The 25,052-nt window shown below is 39.2% G+C and overlaps 1 protein-coding gene across 5 annotated transcripts in view; it reads left to right on the top strand.

The window, feature by feature from the left end:
* Nucleotides 1-25,052, top strand: part of madd (MAP-kinase activating death domain) — a 50,638-nt gene that overhangs the window by 14,913 nt on the left and 10,673 nt on the right. For 2 of the 5 annotated variants that reach the window (XM_061064863.1, XM_061064641.1), the window contains exons 5-24: nt 890-1,021; nt 1,126-1,239; nt 1,389-1,469; nt 4,819-4,991; nt 5,732-5,967; nt 6,052-6,208; nt 6,309-6,412; nt 6,509-6,711; nt 6,878-7,131; nt 7,378-7,517; nt 8,104-8,205; nt 15,340-15,448; nt 15,641-15,827; nt 16,672-16,822; nt 17,140-17,343; nt 18,694-18,744; nt 20,271-20,374; nt 20,587-20,670; nt 21,603-21,761; nt 23,564-23,684. In XM_061064863.1, the coding sequence (XP_060920846.1) occupies nt 890-1,021; nt 1,126-1,239; nt 1,389-1,469; nt 4,819-4,991; nt 5,732-5,967; nt 6,052-6,208; nt 6,309-6,412; nt 6,509-6,711; nt 6,878-7,131; nt 7,378-7,517; nt 8,104-8,205; nt 15,340-15,448; nt 15,641-15,827; nt 16,672-16,822; nt 17,140-17,343; nt 18,694-18,744; nt 20,271-20,374; nt 20,587-20,670; nt 21,603-21,761; nt 23,564-23,684 (2,866 nt within the window). Of the gene's footprint in view, nt 1-889; nt 1,022-1,125; nt 1,240-1,388; nt 1,470-3,935; nt 3,993-4,818; nt 4,992-5,731; nt 5,968-6,051; nt 6,209-6,308; nt 6,413-6,508; nt 6,712-6,877; nt 7,132-7,377; nt 7,518-8,103; nt 8,206-8,794; nt 8,837-10,465; nt 10,526-15,339; nt 15,449-15,640; nt 15,828-16,671; nt 16,823-17,139; nt 17,344-18,693; nt 18,745-20,270; nt 20,375-20,586; nt 20,671-21,602; nt 21,762-23,563; nt 23,685-24,781; nt 24,845-25,052 lie in introns of all 5 variants that reach the window. The other 3 variants (XM_061064556.1, XM_061064707.1, XM_061064787.1) reach the window with 3 other exon arrangements.

The raw sequence follows: 25,052 nt of genomic DNA, 5'->3' as shown, positions 1-25,052 counted from the left end.
TTCATCAGACATTTTCTCTTTGATGTATGCTAACTGAAGCCATTTCACTGTCACATGGACAAAGCATGAAGGGTGTAAAGATGACGGTGCGCTCTTTGACAGAGACACAGACACTTTATCTCTGTTCCTCCTATCGTTACCACTGAAAGAATTAGTAAGGATGAAATAGAAATCCGTGTTTGGCAGGTGCTGTAGCAGTCTTCTACTGTTGCTCATGGTTTAGAGTGACATTGACGCACAGCTTTATTTGTATCATCCCAAATTGAACCCACGCTTCACAGCTTCGGTCACACTGCTGAGACACCATATTGCTGGATTAATGCTGAATAGCTTCTCTGCTTTTCTGTCACTTAGCATTTCTTAAATACAGATTTTATCTGGGCCACCAGCCTAAAAAGATGTTCACCCACTCAAAGGGTTTTTAAATGTAGCAGTCCCTTTACCCTTCTCCTCCTCGAGTTCAATCACTGAAAAGAAAATATCCACCTGTATGAAACGCTGACCTTTTACTCATTCATTTTGGTTTTTTGAAGATGAATTCTAAACATAATTAAATTCAGTCGGGCTGAACTAAGTGCTGTCTGAAAGCTTTCTGAGTGGTTTCCTTTAAAGGGCTTTGTGCCGCAAGATGAATTTTTCATATAGGCTCAGTTTTTAATCTTGCTACCACAAGGAAAAATGTGGGTGTTCACACCTTAACATTACAGACAAACAGGTAATATGGAAAGAGCAGATAACTACTTGTTTGTTAGTGCATAAGAGCAAGAGGTCAACTGGGTGAAAATGTGCCTGGTTTTAAAAATGTTACAGTAAGTGTAGGTGTGTGATGTTTGTCTTAAAAACCCTAATATTATATGTTTTTCTTAGTATTTTTTATTTTTTTTCTCAGGTCATTCTTCAATCCAGAGATTACAATGCTTTGTCAATGAGCGTCATGGCCTTTGTGGCAATGATCTATCCTCTGGAGTACATGTTCCCTGTCATCCCCTTACTGCCAACATGCATGGCCTCTGCTGAACAGGTAAAACCTGTCATTTGTGATAAATATCTTCAAATGAATAAATGACAACGTCTTTTTTTGCTGTCAAATACTTGACTGACTTGTTTAATTTGTCCTCCCCACAGCTCCTTCTCGCCCCCACGCCATACATAATAGGTGTTCCAGCCAGCTTCTTCCTCTACAAAGCTGATTTCAAAATGCCAGATGACTTGTGGCTTGTTGACCTTGACAGCAGCAAGGTCAGTTAACATGGTGTTCTACTCCTCCTTCTGATCTTTTATTTCTGTTTTCTTAAAGTGTCCAGATTATGCTGAAGGTTTAATCTAATTCATTCATTAGTTTAACAACTTCTCAGCTGCATCTTTGTTGTTTTTTTTTTTGTCTACAGGTTATAGCACCCACCAACGCAGAGCTTCTACCACCTCTCCCAGAGCCTGAAGCGGGCGAGCTGAAGAAACATCTCAAACAGGTACTGCTTGTGACTGGTCTGTTACCTCTGACGTTATTAGCTGTTTAACATTTTCAGACTGTGCTGCTCTGTCGCAGCCAGGGCTCAGACTAAAACCAGTGGGATTACTGGCATTTTGCAGATAATTTTCTGGAACCCAGTTAGTACTCTGGAGTCAAGCAATTTTTGTTCCCATGACTGTTAGTGGATTCAAATGTGTAAATATAAAACCTTTTTTCCAGCAGTAAGAAGAGTAGGGGCCCTTCTTCAGCAGAGTTGTATGTATTGTAGAAGAGTGTGCGAGCATTTGAATTGAGTTTTGAGGTGCACTAACATGAACAAATGTTTTTCTTCTTTTCTTTTTTCCTGTTTTTTTTTGCATGCTCTAGCTCTTGGAGGTAAAACCAAATCATAGGACCCTGTTACCCAAGCCAAACCTTTAGTTATACTGTGCTGATAGTAACTAACCCGCCCCTCTAACCCAGTTATCTAACATAATATCAGAATCTGGTTCTGATTCATGGGGACACCTCACTTTTATATTCTACCACACTGCAAGCAACACCAACATTATGTCACATCATTTATAAACTACTAATATTATCACTAAGTCACCTTATAATTTAAGATACAGTAAAGCCCACACTTTTCCCCAAATTAATTCTGTAATTCTGTATTTTTTTAATTTTTAATTTAAATCTTATTTTAACAACTGCATGGAGGAAGGTTTCAAACTTTTCTTATCCATAGTTCACCTCGAAAGTGGCAGCACTACAAGAAACAAATGTCATGTTTTAACATACTAAAATGATATAGCATTCACAGTTTTAATAACATAATTAGAACTTTTTAACACAAATAATAATTGACTTTAGTTTAGTTTACATGAAAATGGAAAATACAAATCAAAAAATAAATATAGGTAAAAATGTAAGAATTAGCAAAAAAACCCCCTGTTTTTTATTTGTACTCTCTGGTTGATGTGTTAGAAAGGATACGTTAAATCAGTGGTTCTCAACCCTTTTTTCTTTGGAACCCCCCTTCCCCCCACTTATATCCAAGAAAAGCTGAGCCTCCCCAGGACCCATGAGAAAAAAGTGATACATTGCTTCAAAAATGAACATACATTTCAATAGTTAGAATATGTTCATACTAAAAGACTTCTGTATACATTTCCCAGTAATGTTTTACATGATTATGTTTAATATTTGCAAATCTAATTTTGACAACCTGAGAGCAGACAGAGCCCCACGCCCCCCTGAGATCTCAGATGACCTCATGTTGGGAACCCACTGCCTTGAATGCATCAAAGAGAAAAAAGAAACCAATTTCAAAGCTTCACAATTTATGAAGTCCAAACACAAAACCCAGTGTTTGTTTTATTGATTTAAAAACTACATTCCTCTTTTCTTTGCAAGCTTTACTTTACTATTTCAGTAATTTAAAAACAGTTTATAGGTGATAATCCTTGCACACACTGTTTTTGTTCACTATGCCTTGAATCAGAGCCGGTTCGTTATAGCCATGTGTGATTGGCAGCTTTCTCCCCCGTGTGCGGATGTGTGTTGAGAGGCTGGTGTGTAGGAGTGTGCAAAGCCTCAGATTAGCAGTTGTGTATTTGGAAACAAGCACACAATATTGACATCTGTGAATATAGAAAATGTCACTTAAAGGTGGTTTAACTCATATTTAAAGACTGTGATGCCAAAGCAGAAGGCTGCTGATGTGATGTGAGAGTTACTGCAAATACTTGCACTCAACACTGGATGTCTAAAATAAATCAGACCTAACAAGTGACTGATTTATTTACATTTACCAAAAAAATGGTGGTTGTGTTATTTCTGCTCACAATAAGAAGATACCATTAAGGCTTATTTTGCTACAGGTGCTTTATCGTGCAAGTATTTTTTCATCTATGTTTCTGAAAAGATCTGCTGTTGTTGTTGTCGTTTGTCGTCATCACCACTCCATTGTGACCACTGCATTGTCCCAGTTGGTCACCATGGATGGCCTCCATGTGTCCTTTAGCGGCTTGATTCTGTAGGTGAAGTCTGGTTTGTGTCACATTATTGCCTTGTCTGTGTAACTCACTGTCTTCCATGGTCTTCTTCACCCTCTCTCTCTCTGTCTTGCAAATTATGTCTTCCACTGACTGTCCATCACCTTCCAAAACAAAAACAAATGTGTCTTTTCTTGTCTCCTTTCGGCAGATAATAAGGGAATGTAAAATAGGAATTTTGAAACACAGACATCATTTTGATTACAGAAACAAATCAAACCATCATCGGCATTTTTGTCTTAGTAAAGTAAGATCTATATAAGCCACATTTGGGCGGAGCTAAAAAGGAGAAGGACTGTTGAAAGGAGACAAAGAAAAGAAAGGGAAAGGGCCTGGTTGTGACCCTTCCATCATGTGCTGTTCCAGTGTCAGTCACAAAGTAGTCATTCCAGGCCTTCATGTGATTCTCCTCGCATCTTTCTCCCTAGTGTCTGGTTAGGTTGACCGTGATCACCCAAAAGCAGATCTTCTCCTCTGAAAATAAGGTTACTCATATCTCCTCCCGTGGAATGTGTAATGCCCCTGCACGGATTTCTTCTTCTTCTTCACTCACACATTATTTTGCTTGTCACTACTACTTATCTCCTACTCTTCAAGACTTGAATAAAAATGCATAAAACTGTCACAGAATGTTGTGGACCAGTTTTTAATACACTGCTTAGCTCTGGCTTGAGCATGACTGAATGTGCGTGCATCTATATCTTGGCATCAGTGAGTGTTCTCGTAACCAAAACAAGATATGATGAAGCTTATCACTCTGACAGAGTTAACATTCATCAAAGACCCAGCAACTAAATGTTCCATTATGCTAAGCTAAACAATGACACTCGAGTTTGCAGCAGTTCCCTCAAGGCAAACCATGCATAGTGACTTACTTCCCTTGTGCTACTCCTCTACAAAATGACGCACCCACCACGGGCATCAACATGTACAAAAATTATCTTTCAGCTGCTGTATATAATAAGAATACAATAAATTTTGATGACAGTAAACAGGGGGTTCAGACCCTAGTATCTAGCATTGCTTAAGGACTCCAATGGGCAACACAGATGTTTGTTACAAAGACGGATTATTATTATTTGGATGAATTTTATTGGATTATCCCATAATATCTCCATGTTTGTCCCCATTGTAGCAGACTGTGTCTTTGGCCCATTTTGTTTTACATCTTCAAGTATCCCATTAAGTGTAGAAATGGTTATTATTAACCATATGTTGATGCCATACGTGGGAGTGTCCCATAACAACTCTTTTATTTCTGTCTAGAGCCACTGCTCTGTTTATAATTTGTGTCACTGTCACCTGTCCTAGGCTCTGGCCAGTATGAGCTTGAACACCCAGCCAATTCTGAACCTGGAGAAGTTTCAGGAAGGTCAGGAGATGCCCCTGCTCCCACCTGGACGAGATAAAGCTTCACCATCATCCACAGAGTTCAACCCTCTTATTTACGGCAATGACGTAGATTCTGTTGATGTAGCCACCAGGTGAGACGTTAATGTTTTTTTTTACATTTTTAAAGAGCCAGGGAAATAAAGGACCAAGGAATAAGGTCAGGTCAATGATAATAACCAATATGTATCTGTTTGCTATTGCTGTTATGAATTCAGTTACTGATACTATGGATGAAACAAATGCCAAAATGTTAAGGTTATTCTACCAACACCACATTCATATTTAGAGAGCCTTTATAAACCCCTCCCAAAAAGAACAAATATTTATAGTTAACGTGTTTGTTTGTTTTGTTCGTTTAATATCTAGAATACTTACCAGCTTCATCTCCTTATTTTCAATCATGTTAAGGCTGAAAAGAACAAAGGGCCATTAGAACTACCTCACTCATTCTTAAACGTATTAATTGACTTATTAATAGCTAAGAACTTGTAATCCACTTTTTACTGCAGCTGTAAGCCTTTTGCAATAAAATGTCTGCATTCCTGTGTCGTCATTCAACCTTTGTTTCTCCTCCTGCTGCAGATGAAAAGAGACTCATTTGAAACAGTACAGAAACAGGAACTGAGCATAGAGAGAGAGAGAGAGGCAGATAGAAAATATTCAATCAGGACTGGGTTTTGACTGACATTAAGAGTATAAAGCAAAGCCGTGAATTATCAGACACAATGGGTACAGCTGATATATCTAGCTGATGTTATGGATTGAACCTATTTATCAAATAACTACAGATCAAAATGGGTATTCAACTAAATTAAGTGTTTGTCTTTCACAGGGTTGCCATGGTGCGCTTCTTCAACTCCCCAAATGTTCTCCAAGGGTTCCAGATGCACACTCGCACATTGCGCCTCTTCCCCCGGCCTGTGGTGGCGTTTCAGGCGTCTTCTTTTCTCGTGTCTCGGCCACGACGCTCTTGCTTTGCAGATAAACTCTCTCACACCCAGGCGGTGGAGTACTATGGAGAATGGGCTCTCAACCCTTCAAACCTTGCATTCCAGAGGATACACAACAGTAAGACTTGTTTCAGGTCTGTTCTCGTTTAATATGCAAGTCAGACGACGTGTTAACGTTGTACTTCGCTCTCTTGTGTTCCAGATGTATTTGACCCCTCCTTAATAGGAGACAAACCTAAGTGGTATGCTCACCAATTACAGCCAGTGGTCTACAGAGTGTATGATGGGAGCTCTCAGCTTGTTGAAGCTATGGCTGGTCCCTTGGAGGATGATGGCAATGAGTCTGACCCCACAGACAGGTAGGCAAGACCAAGATCCTTTTCTGCATGAGACCCCATTTAATCTTTACTTTATTATTTGAAGTTTTTAGCTTTTGGTTGAACATTTTATTTGTTGCAGTGGCAGTGACAGTGAGGCGTACGATGACTCCAGCTCATCCTATTCTTCACTTGGAGACCTTGTGAGTGAGATGATCCAAGGTGACATCCAGGGAGACACACCAAGTAAGTTGTTTTTTTTTCTCCTCATTAAAAGCAACACATCGACCCCATTTTACTATTTCTTACCTTGTAATATATTTTACCTTTGCTTTTTTCTAGGCTTGGACCCGCCTACCCATGCTGCTCTGGGAGATGCTAGTGAGGTTGAGTTTAATGACTTTGAGGACTTCAGGGAAGGTCATGGCTCGGGTCAATCAAGCGTTGACGGACCTGCTGAACCTTCAGATGGACAACCTCTGCGCTCCAGCTCCAGCACAACTGCAAGCTCAAGTCCAAGCACAATCATCCAGGGTGTCAACCATGTGTGTAAACTTTCCAATTAATGTATAGTTTTCATTTTTAAGCATGTTGTTAAATTTTGTTGAAACTTTTTTTATCAAATTGTTATGACTCATTTGGACAGGGATTAAGATGATCTTGAGGATAGATTTGCACATTATACAATAATCCTTGTGCTGATTTTTCCAGGAGCAGGGTGAAGTACCCGAAATCGAAGCTTCAGCGAGTGCAGCTTTACAGAACCCTGTCCCTGCATTGGGCAGTCAGCCATTCCTCAGACCTGCAGTTGACTCGGGACTGGCAGAACAAGCCAACAAAAAGCAGGAGTATGATAACCCGTACTTTGAGCCTCAGTATGGCTTCCCCTCAGAGGATGATCCTGATGCAGAGGAGCAAGTGGAGTCATACACCCCTCGATTCAACCAGAACCTCAATGGCAACAAGTGTGTTAAACTTGTTCATCACTTGAATGAATGCTCTATCATCATTCAAATGGGCTCTCTGACCAAACCATGAAATATAAATCTCTGTGAAAACACAGCATGTCAAATCTACTAATCTCTCCATTCATGGTGGTCTTGAATCTTTGGTGGTGTCATGTTGTGGTGTGAATGCTTAAGACTTCCCATTTAATTAGCATATGTTGGTGTTTCAAGGATACATGGTAATTTCTTTTGACATTTTCTCAGGGTACAGCGGCCTTTACGTCCCAGCAGCCTGAGGCTTCCTGGAGAGTCTGATGGGGAGGGAGACTCACGCAATAGCTCGCCTAACTCCACCATTTCCAACAGCAGCAATGATGGACTTGGAGGACTCATGTCCTTTGCTAGTAAGAATATTTGAATTCCTTTTGGTCTCTTTCCAGCTAATGCCCACATTGCAAAACATGATAGTGGGCTGCTATATGTGGGTGATGATAAATTGCAGACACAAAAGACAGATATCTCTTGTCAGACCAGAGATATGACGCCCATTTTAAGGCTACCGAAGGTTTGCTTTATTACTCTTTTATGAAAGTACTCCGGCTTATAGAATGCTATTTTTTAATACTATTTTTCTTGTTTTTCTAAAGTGTTTTTTAATCAGTGTACTCCTGAAAATTTCTAGAAAACTTCAGACAGGGTGCCCCTGAAATCTTCCTGAGCTGCTTGTTCACACATATACTCACAGCAGGGGACGGGGTCTGAGGAGGCTTAGCAAGAATATTTCTAGCTGCATTCTTACATTAGCTCACTTCAAATTCATGTTGAAGTTTTACTAGGGGGGCCGACAGGAAAGATTTTGGGTAAAGAGTGAAAAGATAGTGACTGTTTGCGTTCACACTTGCAGCTCACCCCAAAAATTTCAGGAAGTTTTCAGGAGTTTTGTGCAAGTGTGAAAGCAACGTGATTTTAATTTTATAAATCCCACAACAGGCAATCTTTACAAGAACCACGGCACCAGTTTTAGTCTGTCCAATCTGGCCCTTCCCAACAAGGCAGCAAGGGAGAAAACAACACCTTTCCCCAGTTTAAAAGGTATGACAACTCTGCAAACTTGATAACACCTATTCAAGTTTCCTAAGTTTCATATATATATGTGTGTGTATATATATAGATATATATATACATTTTATTGTCCGCCCCAGTTGTTCAGTTTTCTTTAATGACAATGAAGAAAGAGTAGAACATAGAGAAAATGAATTGAGAATATTTATTCAGAAAGACGTTATCCCATTGTCATCAACATTAAGTTGTTTGGACTTACTCATCTAATTATTTTTGTTGCGCCACTGGCTTCATGTTTGCAGTCGTGTACCTCTTAAAAAAGATGTTGTTACTGTTTTATCTCAGTTATTAAACATAAAACTCAAATACTAAGATTCAATCTTCACCATACTCATACTTCTTATAATCAAGTTTAAACAAGTCATGAATACATTTGTGGAAACATAAGGTAAACCATAACTCTAATTATTTAGAGACAATTTTATTTATTTTAAAACAATAAACCTTGATATTTTTATTTAGTATATTTTAAAAAAAAATCCTAATTTGATTCATTTACTGTTTGTCCTTCTCTACCTTTTTGTTTTGACTTCTTCTTCCACATTTGTGTCTATTTAAGAATATTTCAATGTTGATATAGAGGAGGAAATGGAGCAAGCAGGTTTGTAGAGCGTTTTTTTTTAAAGCCTGACTTTCTCCCCACTGTATTGCCAAACTGATATGGCACTATTTTAAAGGAGATTATTGAGGATATATCAAACAACATTTTTCTCTCAAGAGTAACAGGAAAATCCACTAGAAAACAGTCATTATTACATTTGTTCTTACCGTGGTGTTGCACAGTTTGTTCCTTCACAGAAATGTTCTCCTTCTAATGACTGAACATACATAAATATGCCTGTTTATTAACTTGTCTTATGAACCATTAGATAGTGAAAGTTTTTCTGCTGGACATTTTACATATGTGCAGCATAGAATTGTTCGAGAGAGAATAACTGAGAAAATGCGGGTCTTGATGTATTTTCTAAGGAAGCATTAAGTGTAGATAATCCACACACAAGAGCAGGAAAAAGATACAGATGTTTTATATCACATCAACTGCAGTCTTTATGAACACACGAGAAGGTTTATTATGCCCAAACATGGATAGATCTAAAGCACCAGAGACTAAAATTGCACTGGGATAACAGGTCTTTGTAGTGTAAGAGGCTAGTATGAATGTATTTTTAGCTGGATTTTCACTTAAACTGAGAGAAAAAAAGGTAAAGCATGGTCATTTATCTCAATAGCTCCACTCCATGTGGAATAGCTGCCATGGAAAATGTTCTGTTCCTTTGATTATGACGTGTGTTTTGTCTTTGTTGTTCAGATTCCCCTGACAGCCCGGGTATGTTATGTTTGCTGTGAGAGTTTGTTTTAGCCCCCCTGCCTAGGCATTTCTTTATCCTTGAAGTGACCTACACCTATCTTACACCCTGTTTCTCAGAGTAGGACTAAGATAGAAGATGCTCCTTTAATGTTAGTCATGTATGCCCGAGTCTTCTCTCTGCTCCTTTGCCATTCCCCTCTGTGTGACTTGTTGAGTCCTTTTAATGTACCGCTGTGACTGTAAACTGTTATTGGTGTGGCATCTGTACATCCTTACTGCTACATGAAGGATGCTATGTAACATATTCTTAAGGCACATTCACAAAAGTTTAGGAGAATTTAATGTATTTCCTCCCTTCTCGCCTATAATGTGTGTTTTGTCTTGCGTTCTTCTTTGGTGGCTCCCATTGTAGAGTGTCTTACTTTTTAAGGTTACTCGTTATTAGAAAACAGACAGCATTTTAAAGCTCAAAGGTTTTCTTATGAGGTGTTTTTTTTCTTCTTATATCATGTTTGTATTATTATGTTTTTCCCTCAAAACATGCACAAATCCTAAGACAACTCCATCCATTGTTCTAGATTTACATTCACATTGCTGAACTTCACCGTTCAGCGTTATTCAAACACCGATGCATATAAAGCAAAGTACGAGCTATAAACAGTTCCTACTTGATCCTATACATGTTAAATGTGTTTCCAGACACATGTCATTCAGGATTGATAACATCATCAGTGCATATTGTCTTTTTCTTATTTATTGTCTGCCCTTTTATTTTTTACTTTTCAATTTATTCTTTTGGCGCCATGTTGAGTGTGCATGTCTGTTGTTTCATGGGTTGATGTTCAGACTGGTTGTGTCTGGGCCGGTGCCCCTTTCTCTGTCCACCTTTTTCGTGGCACTAATTCTGGGTTTTGTGTGCAGTATTTGGTCTAAATTCTCTAATGGAGATAATTACAGAGGCCGGCCCGGGGAGCGGAGAAGGTGGGTTCTGCCCTTTTACTGAGTGAGCTGCATGCTTCTCCAAGCCAGTCAACTACATCTCCCAGCATCCCCTTCTTTTTTACTCCTCATTTCAGTCACCATGTTGTGTCATGAAAAAAATCAAGTGGAGTGTTGAGTGTTGTCTTGTCACACCACCATCCATAGTGACTGTTCCTCCTTCCTCAGACTAACTGTTATTTCACTATGTTCAATATATTTACTAAACTAGCCTTATCACAAAATTATTTAAAATGACTTAGGAGTAAAACATGTTTTGTACCTAGTTCTACAATAAGGAATAATAGGGAAAGTGGAAAGAGTGCATCATGCAGTGAAAAACCAAGACACAGAACAAGATTTTTGAGATAATTACAGAAGACCAGAAAAAAGATAATCTGTCAGCATCTTTTGTTTGTCACTGTTTCTTGTCCTTTTATGCTCCAACTGAATACAGAAGGGGGTTGGGCCCAATCATGCCGTAATTGTTCTGCACACAATGAGCAGTGACTACAAAGCGGACAAGTTAAGACTGCTTTGTGCCAACATTAGCACTCTTCAGACTTTCAGGCTTGGCTGCAGTTTCTTCAGATTTTCAGGAGCATTTTGTGTTTTTTTTTTTATGAAGGAGTTTGTAGATGGGGTAATGGAAAATAAACCCGTCACTGTTGGTCAGAGTTATCACTCAAGAGGCTTTGGGCAGTTGTTGTATGGAAAAGTCAAATACTTAAGAAAAAGATTAGAAATTGTTAATTATTAAATTAACTTACATGTTTTCAGTGTAATTTCTCTTTTCAAAAGCTTGATTGAGCATTCACATTTGTTGAAGGTTAATCATGTTTCTTGTCATTTGGTAATAATGAGAAAGTTACAGATTTCACATTACAGGCACTGTGCATTCATATTTAGTCTTGCTGTGAGATAAATAATTCTATTCATCCTCAGAGGGAAAACTATCACATATACAAAACAGAACCCGAACCACAAGAAATGGCCAAGTATCACATGCTATTCAAAGCCCACAGCTGATGAAAGACCATCTGTATAAATTGGATCTTGGGGCTTAGAACTGTCAGTGTGTAGATATGCATATCAAACACCCATCTGACTAAACAAACATGAAAACATCAACAAAACCATCTGTGACAACTACACATTGTTGACTTTCTACAATACACAGTACAGTAGATAAGACAACCTGGGCAAGAGCATAGTGCCTCCTGTACTTTAGAGAGATTATTGAATAAGGAGCCCCGGATGCTTTTATTGTGAAGTGCTGCTTGACCTACATGAAGGTACCTTCAGAGTGCCGCAAGCGTGAAGACAGTGATCCAAAATCTTTCTATTATTTGTTGATTTTCAATACAGACTTAGACACATGTGTAAGTGAAAATGTTCTAAGTCATCATGGCCTCTTTAGAAATCAAATCTATTGACATTGCAAAAAGCTGATGTTTTTTTTTTTTTGTAATACTGCTGTTATGGTTAAAAAAGTGACCATGCATACTGGTGACTTTTGGCCAAATGTGTCTATGTTTATCGTAGGTACACCGAAAGTTGAAGATGAAAATTGACCTAACGATTGTTGCTATGTTTAGATTTTTTATTGGAATGTCAAAAACACCAATCATATGTCTTTATTTGGCTGAAAGTCGCCTGTTAACATCGTTACTCTTTAAATTGTAAGCTTAAAAATCCAACAGATATTGATGGAGTGACTTTTTTTTCTTTCATCGGGGGAACACTTTGCAGCTAAGTTTAAAATAACATAATTTTCTAACTATGTCAGCAGGCTGACCTTTTTGTTCACTTGCATTTAAGCTCTTAATGCATCAGACCTGGGATTCAAATTGGCTTCCCTGCTATTGCTCCCTTGTAACTCTGGTCAACAAATCATTTGATCCCTAAGATCAACGATCATCTAAAATAGCTGTATCCTCCATTAACCCACTGAGCTCGTCTAGCCACTTTGAAAAGCTACAGTTAAGAGCTGGGGTCTGGCCAAGGCCTGCAGGCTGTCCAACAAAACATATTGATGAAAGCATCTGGCTAGAGGCTCTACTGGAGCTCCTACTGTTTGTTTCCAACAAACTTTCTAATTTCATCCAGGATCTGTCTGCTTATATTCATGGTAGATACAATCTATAAGCAGTTCCTCACTCTCTGTGGTAATGTTAATCATTCTTGTAAGAAGCCTTTGTGTTTCAAGTTGTTAAAGAACAGGTATGCAGTATTGGTTTTCAAACTCATGCTGAACAATTGTGCAATCATATTAACCAAATTTGTGTCCCTAGCCGTAATGATAAACAATGGCTCCCCGCTGACGCATCAAACTGACAATAAACTAAGCCTGCAGTGACACAAGTCGGATCAGAAAAGCTTTGTTTAGTCTTCATGTAGGAGTGTGCTCCTCCTCTATCCTTTGATGACTTAGAACGGCAAATAACAAAATGGATATATCTTGAGCTCATCCTACCTTTAGACATGTCTTCAAATATGTGTACTCACTATGCAGTCATCACAGCTTGGGACTGCAGGGCTGTGAGTTACTGCACTTAAATAAACTTTGTCAGAGTTGTTCTTCAACATGCCACATCTGCATGTGATCTTTTGTTAACTAAGGAAAATTGTTTGCATTCATCCTTTATTGCTTTACATATTCCTTCAAACTTCGACTCCACTTAAACAAATGAGGTCTGGCCATATGTCCTATTAGTCTGGTCACACTAAGTTTGATCAGTTTGAGTTTTACTCCTTCAAAACTTGAACCAGTGTAATGTATCAACAAGTGTGATGGACCATCACACAGACACGTTCCTGATTTACTCTGGATTTAGCCAAGAATGTGTTTCCCCTTGAGTGATTTTAAATGGGAACACATTGTTTTGCCTCATCCTCTAGTTGCTCTATGTTCAGATTTTGAGGGGTCATGACCCAGGTACACAGCTTTAACAATACAATATCCCTGGTTGGTAAGAAATGATGGGAGGCTGTCTAACTGTTTTAGAATTTCCACAGTCCATATTCCCACTCACTGGTACATCTTTACACACATAGGGGAGCTGGACTGAATATTACTGGACCAGATAAGCAGTAATATATCTGTGCTGTAGAGCCAGATTTCACTGCATAAGACATCACATTAATGCATCCTCAAGCTATCTAAAGGTGCAAATGTATCTTTTAAAAGACACAGGTTAGAATTGCACTTGGAACTACTTCCTTTCTGTCATTTACCAAAACATTTTGAGGATACAACATTTTTTTTGCCTAAAAAAAAAAAACCTGTCCTGAGTAGATGGGATGTGAAACATTGCTGCAGAGAGTGCTCTTAGAACATATTTACATGCATTCATTTGGGGGAAAATGGTCTGCTTTAATGCGAAGAAGCATGAATTTGGAAATAACATCTGATTCACAAATGATGACGCTAATAGCCACGTGTGTAGTCAGGGTAAAACGATGTCTGTCTGCTGAGAGCTGATGGTAACTGCACCACATTTTTTTGTAATGGTTGTCAAGCTCAAACTTTCCAGTGATCAGGACAACAATTCCACCTTTGTTTGACCTCAAAACAAATTGTCTTTAATTAAAAAGTCTGAAAATATTATTTTTAGATATATATTATCAAGTATTAAATCCTTCCATGGCTGTGTTAGGCTTAACCCACCGCTCAACCTGTCACATAAGGGCACGTAACACTCTTGCATGTATGGAGCGTCCGGGCCATTACACAGGACAGGAAGGATAGTGATGGTTTGATCCTGGTAGGAAGCGTTGAATTAAATGATGAAACCTGTATCACATTTGTTGAGACTCGACTTCACAATAAACTTGAAAAGGTGAACCCTACCTTTCCAATTCATCATGTGTGAGTGGACAAAATTGAGCTCCATCAGCATGATGGTGCAGCAGCATGTGGCAGAGAGGGAACATGAGGACATCAAAAAGGGAGCAAACTGTAAGCACCAGTACAAACTTTATGGCCCTGTATGCTGTTGAATATTTTTTTTGTGAACTCGACCTTGAGATGGGAAGCTAGAGGGGACAATTAATGCGCAATTCATTGTGCTATTAGCGCCTGCAATCCCATTGATTCTCCCCCTCAGTTGGTTATAGATACACGTGACTTGTTGTTTTTCATCTCTTAAATGATCAAATTCTAACATGATTGACCCAACCCCGAACACACGCGGTACACTGGAACATCCTGAACATGTACCAGAATTGCAGAAACATATCAAAACGAATGAGCTCTCCAAGTAGTATGACAGCTATACGTTTTGTTGCCATCCGCACATCCTATTATTTACCTCCATGCATGACATGTGTGACACACTATCATCTGTACAACCTCATATCTTTGTGCTGCTTTTGTGTGATGCCACCACCAAAAGCACCATTTTGGACTCCTGTGTGTGTACTGAGAGTGTTTTTATGTGCCCCTCGTTCCTGTGTGATTTGTCCTTCACCTCTCTTGTTATATTAATAGACTCTTGCAGCTCCAGTAATTTGTCCTAGATAACCTCTTTAGAATCCAGGTGTGTCTGTCCTCTTTACAAAGTGATGTCAACTGCTCTCCTCTCTTCTTTTCTGTCTGATGTGGTAGCTTTAGAAAACGTACTACTTGTTTGGAAATTGTTTCCTATCCTGGTTTACAGTTCCTGGTGAGCAAGTGCCTTTGTGTGTGCCCTTTCCATTTCTCCTGAGTACTCTTCTGTTTAGTGACCTAGTACTGGTTAGCATTTTTCTTTTGTTATTTTGGTTATCTTTCCATGTGGCGTTCAAAAACATCAATACTTTTGCTTTGCTTCCAGGAGCCCGTGCACCACGAGCACTCGTCGACCAGAAGTCCTCTGTAATCAAGCACAGTCCAACTGTGAAGAGAGAATCACCTTCTCCTCAAGGTCGGGTCAACAACACGAGGTAATGAATTCTTCCAAATACAAAATTCTCTCTTGCAAGATTATTAATATGGTCTGAACTGTGTTTTAAACCATATTTATAATCTCCAGTGTTCATAATCTGTGTATTGATAGATACTGTCTGAATGAAGTTTAGTGTAATAACCTTCATATGTTAAATATGACTGTCACTGTGTTTTTTTTTCTGATTCAGTGAGAACCAACAGTTCTTGAAGGAGGTGGTCCAGAGTGTTCTCGATGGTCAGGGAGTTGGTTGGCTCAACATGAAGAAAGTGCGCCGCCTGCTGGAGAATGAGCAGCTTCGTGTCTTTGTGCTGTCTAAACTGAACAGAGCCGTCCAGTCTGAGGAAGACGCCAGACAGGAGATCATACGCGATGTGGTGAGATGTTTGTTTCTCCCCTCCAAACTGTTCACTGATGTGCAGACCAAGAATTACACAACACTGCCAACAAAGCCTGATGAATAAAAGTATAAATAAAATGTTTACATGTGACTCAATAATTTCATGCGTTTCAATTCCTTCAATCAGAGATCACATTCTGATTTTCAGATGTTATTATTTATTCCTTCAGTATTTTTAAAAATCTTTTTAGCAAGTCTAATTTGACTATCTTTGGGACTATTACTTGAAAAGAAAAAAAATCCCCCACACTACTCTTGCTAAGTATCACCAATTTATTACCTTGACCTTTGTCAAGTGTGTTCCAAAGTACTTTGAGTTTTCTGTTGTATCTTTCATCACTAGTAGTACACTGATTTACACAAGTATTATATTGAGACTGCATTGAATTATAATTGTCATTATCAGTTATTCTGTCAATTGTTTCCAATGTGTTATTCAGACTGTTAAATGTAAGAAAATAGTGAAAATGCCAAAGATGATGAATTCACGTTGCTTGTTTTGAAACAGCATGTCAAAATCCCTCAGTGTACCTTAATTCATTTATTTTTACCCTGGGAAATTAACAAATCAGTTTATCAGTTATAAACAAAATGTAAATATGCATGAAGTGACCTCAGCATCTTAAGGCAGCATGATAACTACTAACTCTGTTGGTCAATTTTACCGAAATTGAACGCACCATGATTCTGACTGAACTTCACATTTTCTTGAGTTAAAAAGGAATATATGATCTTCTTTATTATTCATTTTTTGTTGTGTTTCTTTTATTTTCTGTCTTGTTAAATTCATTCCTAAACCTTTCGCTGTGTTTTGTTTTCAGGAGGTGAGCAGGAAAGTGTACAAAGGTATGCTGGACATCTTGAAGTGCACGGTTTCCAGTCTGGAGCATTCCTACACTAACGCGGGCCTTGGAGGAATGGCCAGCGTCTTCAGCTTATTGGAAATAGCTCGCACACATTATCAAACCAAAGGTATGTCCCAAAAGTTCAGCTCAGAAATGTGTACATTTAGGTTTGTTCAATTATTTAATCAGCTCATTATATTAAGACTTAACAGCAGCGGCCCTTTGCTACTAACACTTGTCTTCGTATTTGCATTGACGTTAATCTTCAAGCTGCATGCTAGACATTGACTGAACTAAAACATTAACTCTAATTTCAAGCTTTAGATATCTTCACTGTTTTTCCTTTTTTTATCTAATACTGTTAATCCTCTTTCAATCTAATTCTCCACATATTTTCTCTTTCTGTAACTCCGTCTTTGGCCCTTAATTTCGGTAACTTGTTAGACCCAGAAAAGCGCAAGCGAAGCCCCTCAGACAGTGCTGGCAGCCCGGGGAGCAAAGAGAGTCCTTCTGGTCATATGGAGACTGCCAGACCTCAGGGTTTCCTGAATGTTCCCCACCTGCAGCTGCCGCATCACACAATGGGCAGAGGAGCCCGCCATTTTGATACCCGGAGTCTGAACGAGGAGAACTTTATTGCCTCGATTGGTGTGTACACCACCCTAAGCCGCGGTTGCATGTGCACTGTGAGATGTCCCTACCCTGTTCCTACCAGCTCAGCAACCTTGATATCAGCCCCCCCCCTCCCCTGCTCCAACCGTCTCAAAGAAAGATCCCCTCACTTGTCCCAGACAGATTCTTACAGGTGTTTTGATATTCCATACACTTTAACCTGGGACACTAGACATATTCATGTAAAATTGACTACTGTTAATATTTCAAAATAAAAATTCTAATCTGAATCCTAATTCTGAGTTTGGCCCTGGTATGATCCTTGTAGATATTAAGTGGCATCCTAAAGTGTCTGGAATATTTCCCTGTGTTCAAGGCTGGACTGCGTGTGTTTGTCTCCCCTCCCTTACACATTTGTGCCCCTGTTTGCCTCTCTGGAGTTCTGTCATTAGCCTCTTAGCACCTTGAATGCATGTCTTTTGTATTTCTGGTCTTCCAATACCTAAATCTGCAGTAGTGGACGAGGGAAACCAGAGGTATGTGCATAAATAGTCAAATTGATGCTCGTCTTTGCTGCAGGTTTCTGCGAGGCGTGCTGTAGAAAAATGGCAGCTCCCTTTTGCTCTCAGCATGGAGGGTGGACGCATCACTCCCCAGTAAACAGTCCCAGTAAAGAGACAAATTTCACTGCAGAAAGTGTTTTCTATTGGTCACCAAAGTGACAAAGTCAAGTTACTAAGAGAATCCTTAGTAATCTTTTCTACAACTTAATTTTCTGAGAATGATGCTGGGTCTGTATACGGGGGACACGTTCGGTCAACCACCCTGACACCTCTCCTACCCGCACCCCTTCTTTTTCCTGTTAGAAGTTGCACCTTCAATTCTACAGATTGCTGTGAGACTTGCATCCCGGCTTCTGCAACTGCTCCATTTCACCTGCTGACTAGTCGGCCTCTCAACCCCATCCCATGCTCTTTTCCGAATCACCCTCTCTCTCTCTCACCTGTGCTCTGAAGAGCCAGACAAATGCAGTCAATGAAATCAGTGGCCAGTGGTCGGCGCTTACAGCTGATTCTGACATCACTGTGTGGCTCTCCAGGACTTAGGGCCAGGACCTCTGGGTGTGTTGTAATGTTACCTTAGTAGCTGTGACATTCAGTGGATCCAATTTGAAAAATAAAATAGTTTTTTTTTTTTTCATTTTATCCAGATTAAAGCACAGCTACATGCAAACATTACAAAACACCTTCTTTAGTAATGACAGATTCTCAATGCTTATTTTGTTTTTGTTTGATTTTAATGCTCATCCACCATACATGCCTTTTCAACCAGCTCTCTGACTCTCTCTCTGTCTTTCTCTCCTTGCTTGCAATGCATCTTGGGTAGAATTGTGGAGCAAGCACCAGGATAAGCAAAAAGCTATGGAAAAACCACAGAGTAAGAGACTTTTCACACACCAGAAAAAAAGAAAGAGGATTGGGGTGTTCAGCTGTTGACCTTTTTTTCAACCCCCTTCTCTCCCATTTTTATAAATGACCAGTGTCTTACCTGAACAGCTGCAAAGAATCGCTTCTTCAGGAAGTATCAGAATGAATAGAAGCAAAAAAAAAAGAGTCTTAGTGTGATATTAAAATATCAAGAATGCACATGGGCTTGACTACTGAGAAAATTAGATGTCTCAGTTGTGTAGCTTCTGCACACAACACTGTTTGTATCCTATAGTGATAAAACAATAACGGCATCTGCTATAAGACAACCCAGGGTCAAATAATTCCTCTTGTGTGAAATTAAACCAATGAATGCTGTGTCTAATCGAGACCCAAGATGGCAGCGGGTGTAGGTTCTGGTAAGTATACGCTAGCTTGATGCGAAATCAGGTCGTGATGACTTTCCATTTGTATACATTCATGCTGTAGCTCAAAGGTAGAATGCAGAACAAACTGTATAAGCTAACACGTGTGATAGTGTGGTGATGTATGAAGGGTGTCTGTACTTTTTTCTACTTTTCCCGCTTTTTAAACTGTTTTTCTTTTTTTTATTCTTCACGTAAGAAATATTAACAAATACAACAAAGTCCTTTGGGCTGTTTGAGGGACCTTAAATTAAACATAGTTATTGTAATACTAACATAAAGGCACCAGTTTAAATTCAAGCAATTTTTTTTCCCAGTCTGTTTTTATACTTGACAACATGCATCATTAGAAGTAGAGATAAATATCTTCTGCGCTGTCCTGCTGTTGAGCTGTATTTTTTCCGGTTGGATTGCTGTATTTACAGTTTTCAGAATTGCTGGCTCATTTCGAGGCTATATTATATGGTTCATAAGTTAGGTGTCAGGACAACCTGAAAACCAAGGAAGTGTAAGGATGTATTTGCCGTCTCGTCTGCACCTACTCGGGTGATAAATGACAAAATCTTGACACCAAAATGTCACCTTTACTGTCCATCAGTTTGTCTGCATGCCTAACTGCCTGTGTCTGTTTGTTGTTTTTGGTGTAACTTGAGCCACATTTGCAGCATTGACTGAGAAGTAATGTCGCGCTCTTGCAGTTTTTGTTTTTTCCCAGTTTTATGGCACTCTCTGCTTGCCCCTTTGTAACTTCTCTGTCCGCTCTCACTCACAGTTAAGCAGCAGTTTTGTACTGTATTTTTAGATGTGTGCAAAATGTATGAAACAAGTTATCTTACTTCTTAAGATTGATTATATTCACCCAGTATGTTCAGCTAAAGCAAATAAAGGCTTTAAATCATTCATAGAAACAATTTCACCAACATGAATAAGGTAATGTCGGCTTTGCTGTGTCACAATTGTAATTCAGTGTTTAAATGAAGGCTTTGGCACTTAAGCTGGACGTAGCATCAGTGTTGCTGTGCTGTGGTGGCTTTAAGTGAAGCAACTCTCAGTAAGGCAAAAGATGAGACTCGTTCATGAAAGCGTGCTGACAGTCATGTCTGTCCTGCAGGGTCTGATGGATCAAAGCAACAGCGCCCCCAGGTGATTGATGCCGAGGAGAAGAAATCACAGATCAGTGCTGACAGTGGCCTCAGTGTCACATCTGGATCTCAGGTTATTCTTTTTAGAGTATTTATGTTGGATAATATGTTGTTGCAGCCCACAATGAATTTAATAAAGCTATGAAGCCTTTGTGCACTTATTAAATTCAATCTTTGAATGTTTTAAACAACTCATGGTGCATCACCTTTCCTACTACTTACCAATAACTGTACCACTGATCGCTCTCTCTTTTGGTTTCCTCTATCCGTTGTTTCTCTGTATAGAAAAGCGACACAGAGTCTGTAACGAGCTCAGAGCCACCGATCCTAACGAGGAGCACCAGCCAGGACTCAGAGGCCAGCACAGTGGTAGGGCACAGCCAACTCAGATAATATTCACTTTGTTCTGCCCTGTTCCTGCAGCACAGTGCTTCAACATATTAGCTGTAGACTCCAGGGTGATAATTGTGATCCAAGTTATTTTTACATCACAAGGAATCTGAATTGGTCCGATGGTTCATACATTAAAAATAGGGAAACTGCAGAGGCGATGAAATGAGAATGTAAAATGTTAATATAAGTGTAGAGAATCTGAAATTAAAAGTGTTTTCTTTCCAAAAACTACAAATTCCAAACAAAGGAAAGAAAAATAGGAGGCGTATTTGGCTGGTTGGTTTTGTATTTTTTCAGAAAGGAGTAGTTTATAAGTGTTATCTTTATTTGAAGACTGTGAAGTTGGATTTACTTCCCCTGTGTAAGGGTAATTGCCTGTATCAGCATATTTTTTTTACACCTGTAATCCTTTAGCCCTTTCTCTTAACTGGCCAGACAGTGCAGATTATTATTAAGTCAAGCTTTGCAGTAAAACATCATTCAAGCTCATAAGCTTCTATTTAATTTTTATTGAAGAACTTTAAAAATGTTTAAAGATGCAATACTTGTCAGTCTGAACTCTAATGAATCTTGGAAACAAAACACACAAGTGCACCCTGCCAATCACATGATGACATTTCAGTTCTCAGATGACGGGATGACGAGGAACATGATGGAATAGTTCAACTATCAAAAATATGGAGACTTGGGTTATCATATGTCATGTGGTTTAAAATTCCCAATTCAATAATGAGCTGGGTCAACTGATGAAGAGTACACTATATACTCTGCAATGAGAAGATTCAAAACTATGTTTTTTTACATGTTTAAATGGATGCATAAAGCTGATTTTATACTTAACCGTCTGCATGTGAGACATCCCCACATTCTGTGTATTTTGCCCTTACACCAGGATTTCTATCTTTCAGATAAGCAACAGCTCCGGTGAGACTCTTGGAGCCGACAGCGACCTCAGCAGCACAGCAGGAGACGGCCTCGGTGGGAGGGTTGCTCCTCATTTAAATCAGTCTAGAGGGACTCTTTCTGACAGCGAGATTGAAACCAATCCTGCCACAAGCACAGTGTTTGTAAGTATTCAACTCAGTGCAGCTGAAAAAGGGAGATTATACCGTTGTTACTTTAGATAAAAACTTAGTTTAAATCAGAGAATTTCATCACAACATTTATCCATTTCTACTTATGAAGAAGTCATCTACTTATAAACAACTACCTACAAGGTGTCTTTAGTTTATATGATTTAAAAGAGAAAAAAAGAATGCCAACTAGATTTCCTGAGCTTTAAAACGTGTGCTGAATAATGTGAGAACATTTAAAGTCCTGGAATGTTGTTCTGTTTCTTCTGCCATTCAGAGTTTGTTATATGCTAAGGCTCAAATTGTGGTAAAGATGTGAGAGAACTTTAAGAGATCAACATTCGTTCACTTTTCAAAAAAAGGCTGAATGGTCAGATGACAGAATATGTAGAAAATAAACTCCCTCTCTAGACGTTTTCTGTCTGGCATAAGACCATTCTGTTGGACAGGAACACGTCTCTGGACTCTCCATGACCGAGTACAAGCAGTGCAGCACACCTGACAGCTATAAGAAACCGTGGCAGCCCAGAAATATTTCTGAGTGATTGAAGATTGATTCCAATGAAGGGCCAGACATGTGGTGTTCATCACCAAGGCATGCTGCAGAACAGGAGCACTTTGTTTGACTTGGCTCAATGGTTCAGCATCTACCCAAAGATACCAGATCACAGAGCACTGAGCTGGGGTTAGGCAAAGAGATTGCGCATCGCATTTGATATGATACTGCTTCTCTGACACTTTGGGAAACAAAAACAAAACTCCAAAACTCTTCATCGTGCTGTTCACCACCCGCACCAAAAACATATTCAAAAAACTTTGGGTGGGATGACCCTCACCTTTCTTCATCAGTAGCTGTTTGCTGCTCTTGCAGGGCACAAACTAGCAAGGATGCTGCCAGCAAAGGTGACTCTTTCACTCGATATGCTGTATGTGGACAAACTGCAAGATACTGTATTTGTAGCCTGTGGACCTGTGAACATTCTTGGGAACATGTATGCCTTAGGCTAAAGATATATCTTTTTTTATTGTTGCAGAAGATACTGCTCTAGGAAAAAAAGTAGTTGCAACATTCAGAAAAAGAATTATCGCCCTGGTCCTGAGTTTGATCACTACACATGCCTAATGTGCTTCGGTAGGTGGCACATATCAGGAGCAGATTAACAACAATACCCCCCTCTAGTCCCAGATCCAAAGTACTCCGTCACTTAACTTCTGAATAAACATTGATGAGAACAACTACAGCAGTTTTTGGAGAGGAGGAGTGAGAAAACCCAACTCTTATATCCATCTGTAAGAAATAGAAGGCAAAACCTCTGATTCATCTGATGACTGTCGTGTTTCCGTCTTGCCTGCACTTGTTCAGTCCTTCTGTGTGGTCCGCGGGGGATGCTATGCCTCAGCAGCTTCCTCAACAAAAAAAAGATGAGGATGACTTTTGAAATGTCTTCCCACACACTGCAGCCATGTAGATTTTCTTCTCCAGTCTGAATAGCTTTCAAGTGATTTCTGCCACAATTCAGCACGGAGGTTTCTTCAAGGACATTTGAGACCTTTGCACTGACTTCATCAGAGGAGAGAGAGTTGCAGGAGGCGTTTGATCAGCCGAGCACTGCCCTTCAGACAAACCATTAAGTTGATTGGTATTCCTGTGGCCGTATATATCCAGAGGTTAATAGTATTAGGACTGAAGTATCTGCAGTACTTATGATGCTACGATCAAAATAGAAACACATGAATCAATGCTTAAAAGTGAATGAAACTTTGCTGCACAAACATTACTTTTTCTGTTTCTTCAGGGAAAGACCCACACTCTAAAACCGGGGGCAAAAGATCATGCACATAGTATGGCAAAGGGGCAGCCTGCACAGCCGATGGAGGACATCAGTATGAGGATTTATCTTTGTGAAGGCCTGCTGGGTATGTCGTGCTGTCTCCTTTCCGATTCTTCCTCTGTTTGTTGTGCAAAAAGATGGCATTCAAATATATCCGTCCTGTGCTCTTATAAAACAAATACTAATCCTATAAATCCTGATAACACATTACACAGTTTTCTGAGACATCTTCTCACACTCCAGATTGTTCTGCATTGCTTTACTAACTTTATCTTTGTTTAAAAATGATTTAAACTACACAACCTCAATTCTTAAAGATAAAATACATATAAGGAAGGTGCTAAGTGTTGTGACCTTTCACTCACTACAACTTGTGCAACCTCTCGCCTTCGATTGTAACCACGGTGAACTTTCACTAGTCTTGGTAGGGGTTATTTTTAAAAGAAAAGCAGAATTCGGACATGTGAGAATGTTAAGTGATGAAGTATTAAATATTTCTGAAGAAAAAGTGAACTGAATGTCTGTTACACGGTGAAAGGTTATACAGTGACATCAGCATTTTTTGTAAAACCTGACATCTGATATTAGAAAGGGATGAATTAAATGTGTTGACTTGAGTCGATGTGACGTACTTTACTTACATGTCTAAGCAGTTTGTTAAAATAAAACCTACAATAAAAGATAATGAAATTAAAGGTCAGATATAAAGTATACAACAATAATTTAAGAATAAATTGAAATTAAAGGAATGTAAAAAAGTCATGGCTTCAGCTTCTACAAAGTAGTTGATTTTCTTTAACAATATATTGAACAAAAATAAACAGGTTGAATTAAATTGACTAAAGTTAAACTGAAATCTTTAATTATGTAAAAAAGTATGGACCTATTTGAACATCTCATTTACATGTCATCTCCAGTACACACAGCATTTTCTTGTTTTTGCTAAGCACATTTAAAAAGAAATCAATCTTTCATAAAAGAGAAATCTTTAGGCTGTAAATAAGAAGGTAGACCTAGCTCGGTACGTCTATGTAAGTCCTGGGTTTTGTTCCTTTGGTGTGGTTTCTCGGCTCGCTCTCTTCTTGTTGTTGCTATTAAACCTACTCACCTCTTCGCCTAACCCCCTCCTGCTCTCGCTGCTTCGTCCCTCCTGCTGCTGTTTTTCCTGGGGAATTCTTCCAGGCCGAGATAAGAGCTCCGTTTGGGATCAACTAGAGGATGCTGCCATGGAAACCTTTTCTCTAAGTAGGGCTAATCCTTTGCCTTTGCCCTTTTTCCTGTCTGTGTGTGGTGGGTGTGTGTGGTGGGTTTGTGTTTGACATGGATCCATTCTTCCCTGTAGAGTAGCTCTGTGTGTTATCTGTTCTGGGATGGGGATGTGGGTTCCTCCTGTCTATTTGTGAGCTGCACATCTGTGTGTTTCTTCACATGAAACAGAAGTGGAAACTATGAA

This window comes from Labrus mixtus, chromosome 1 (genome assembly GCF_963584025.1).
Source record: "Labrus mixtus chromosome 1, fLabMix1.1, whole genome shotgun sequence".
NCBI lineage: Eukaryota > Metazoa > Chordata > Actinopteri > Labriformes > Labridae > Labrus > Labrus mixtus.
Note: the sequence above shows the minus strand (reverse complement) of the source record. Positions and strands in the feature narration are given on the sequence as shown.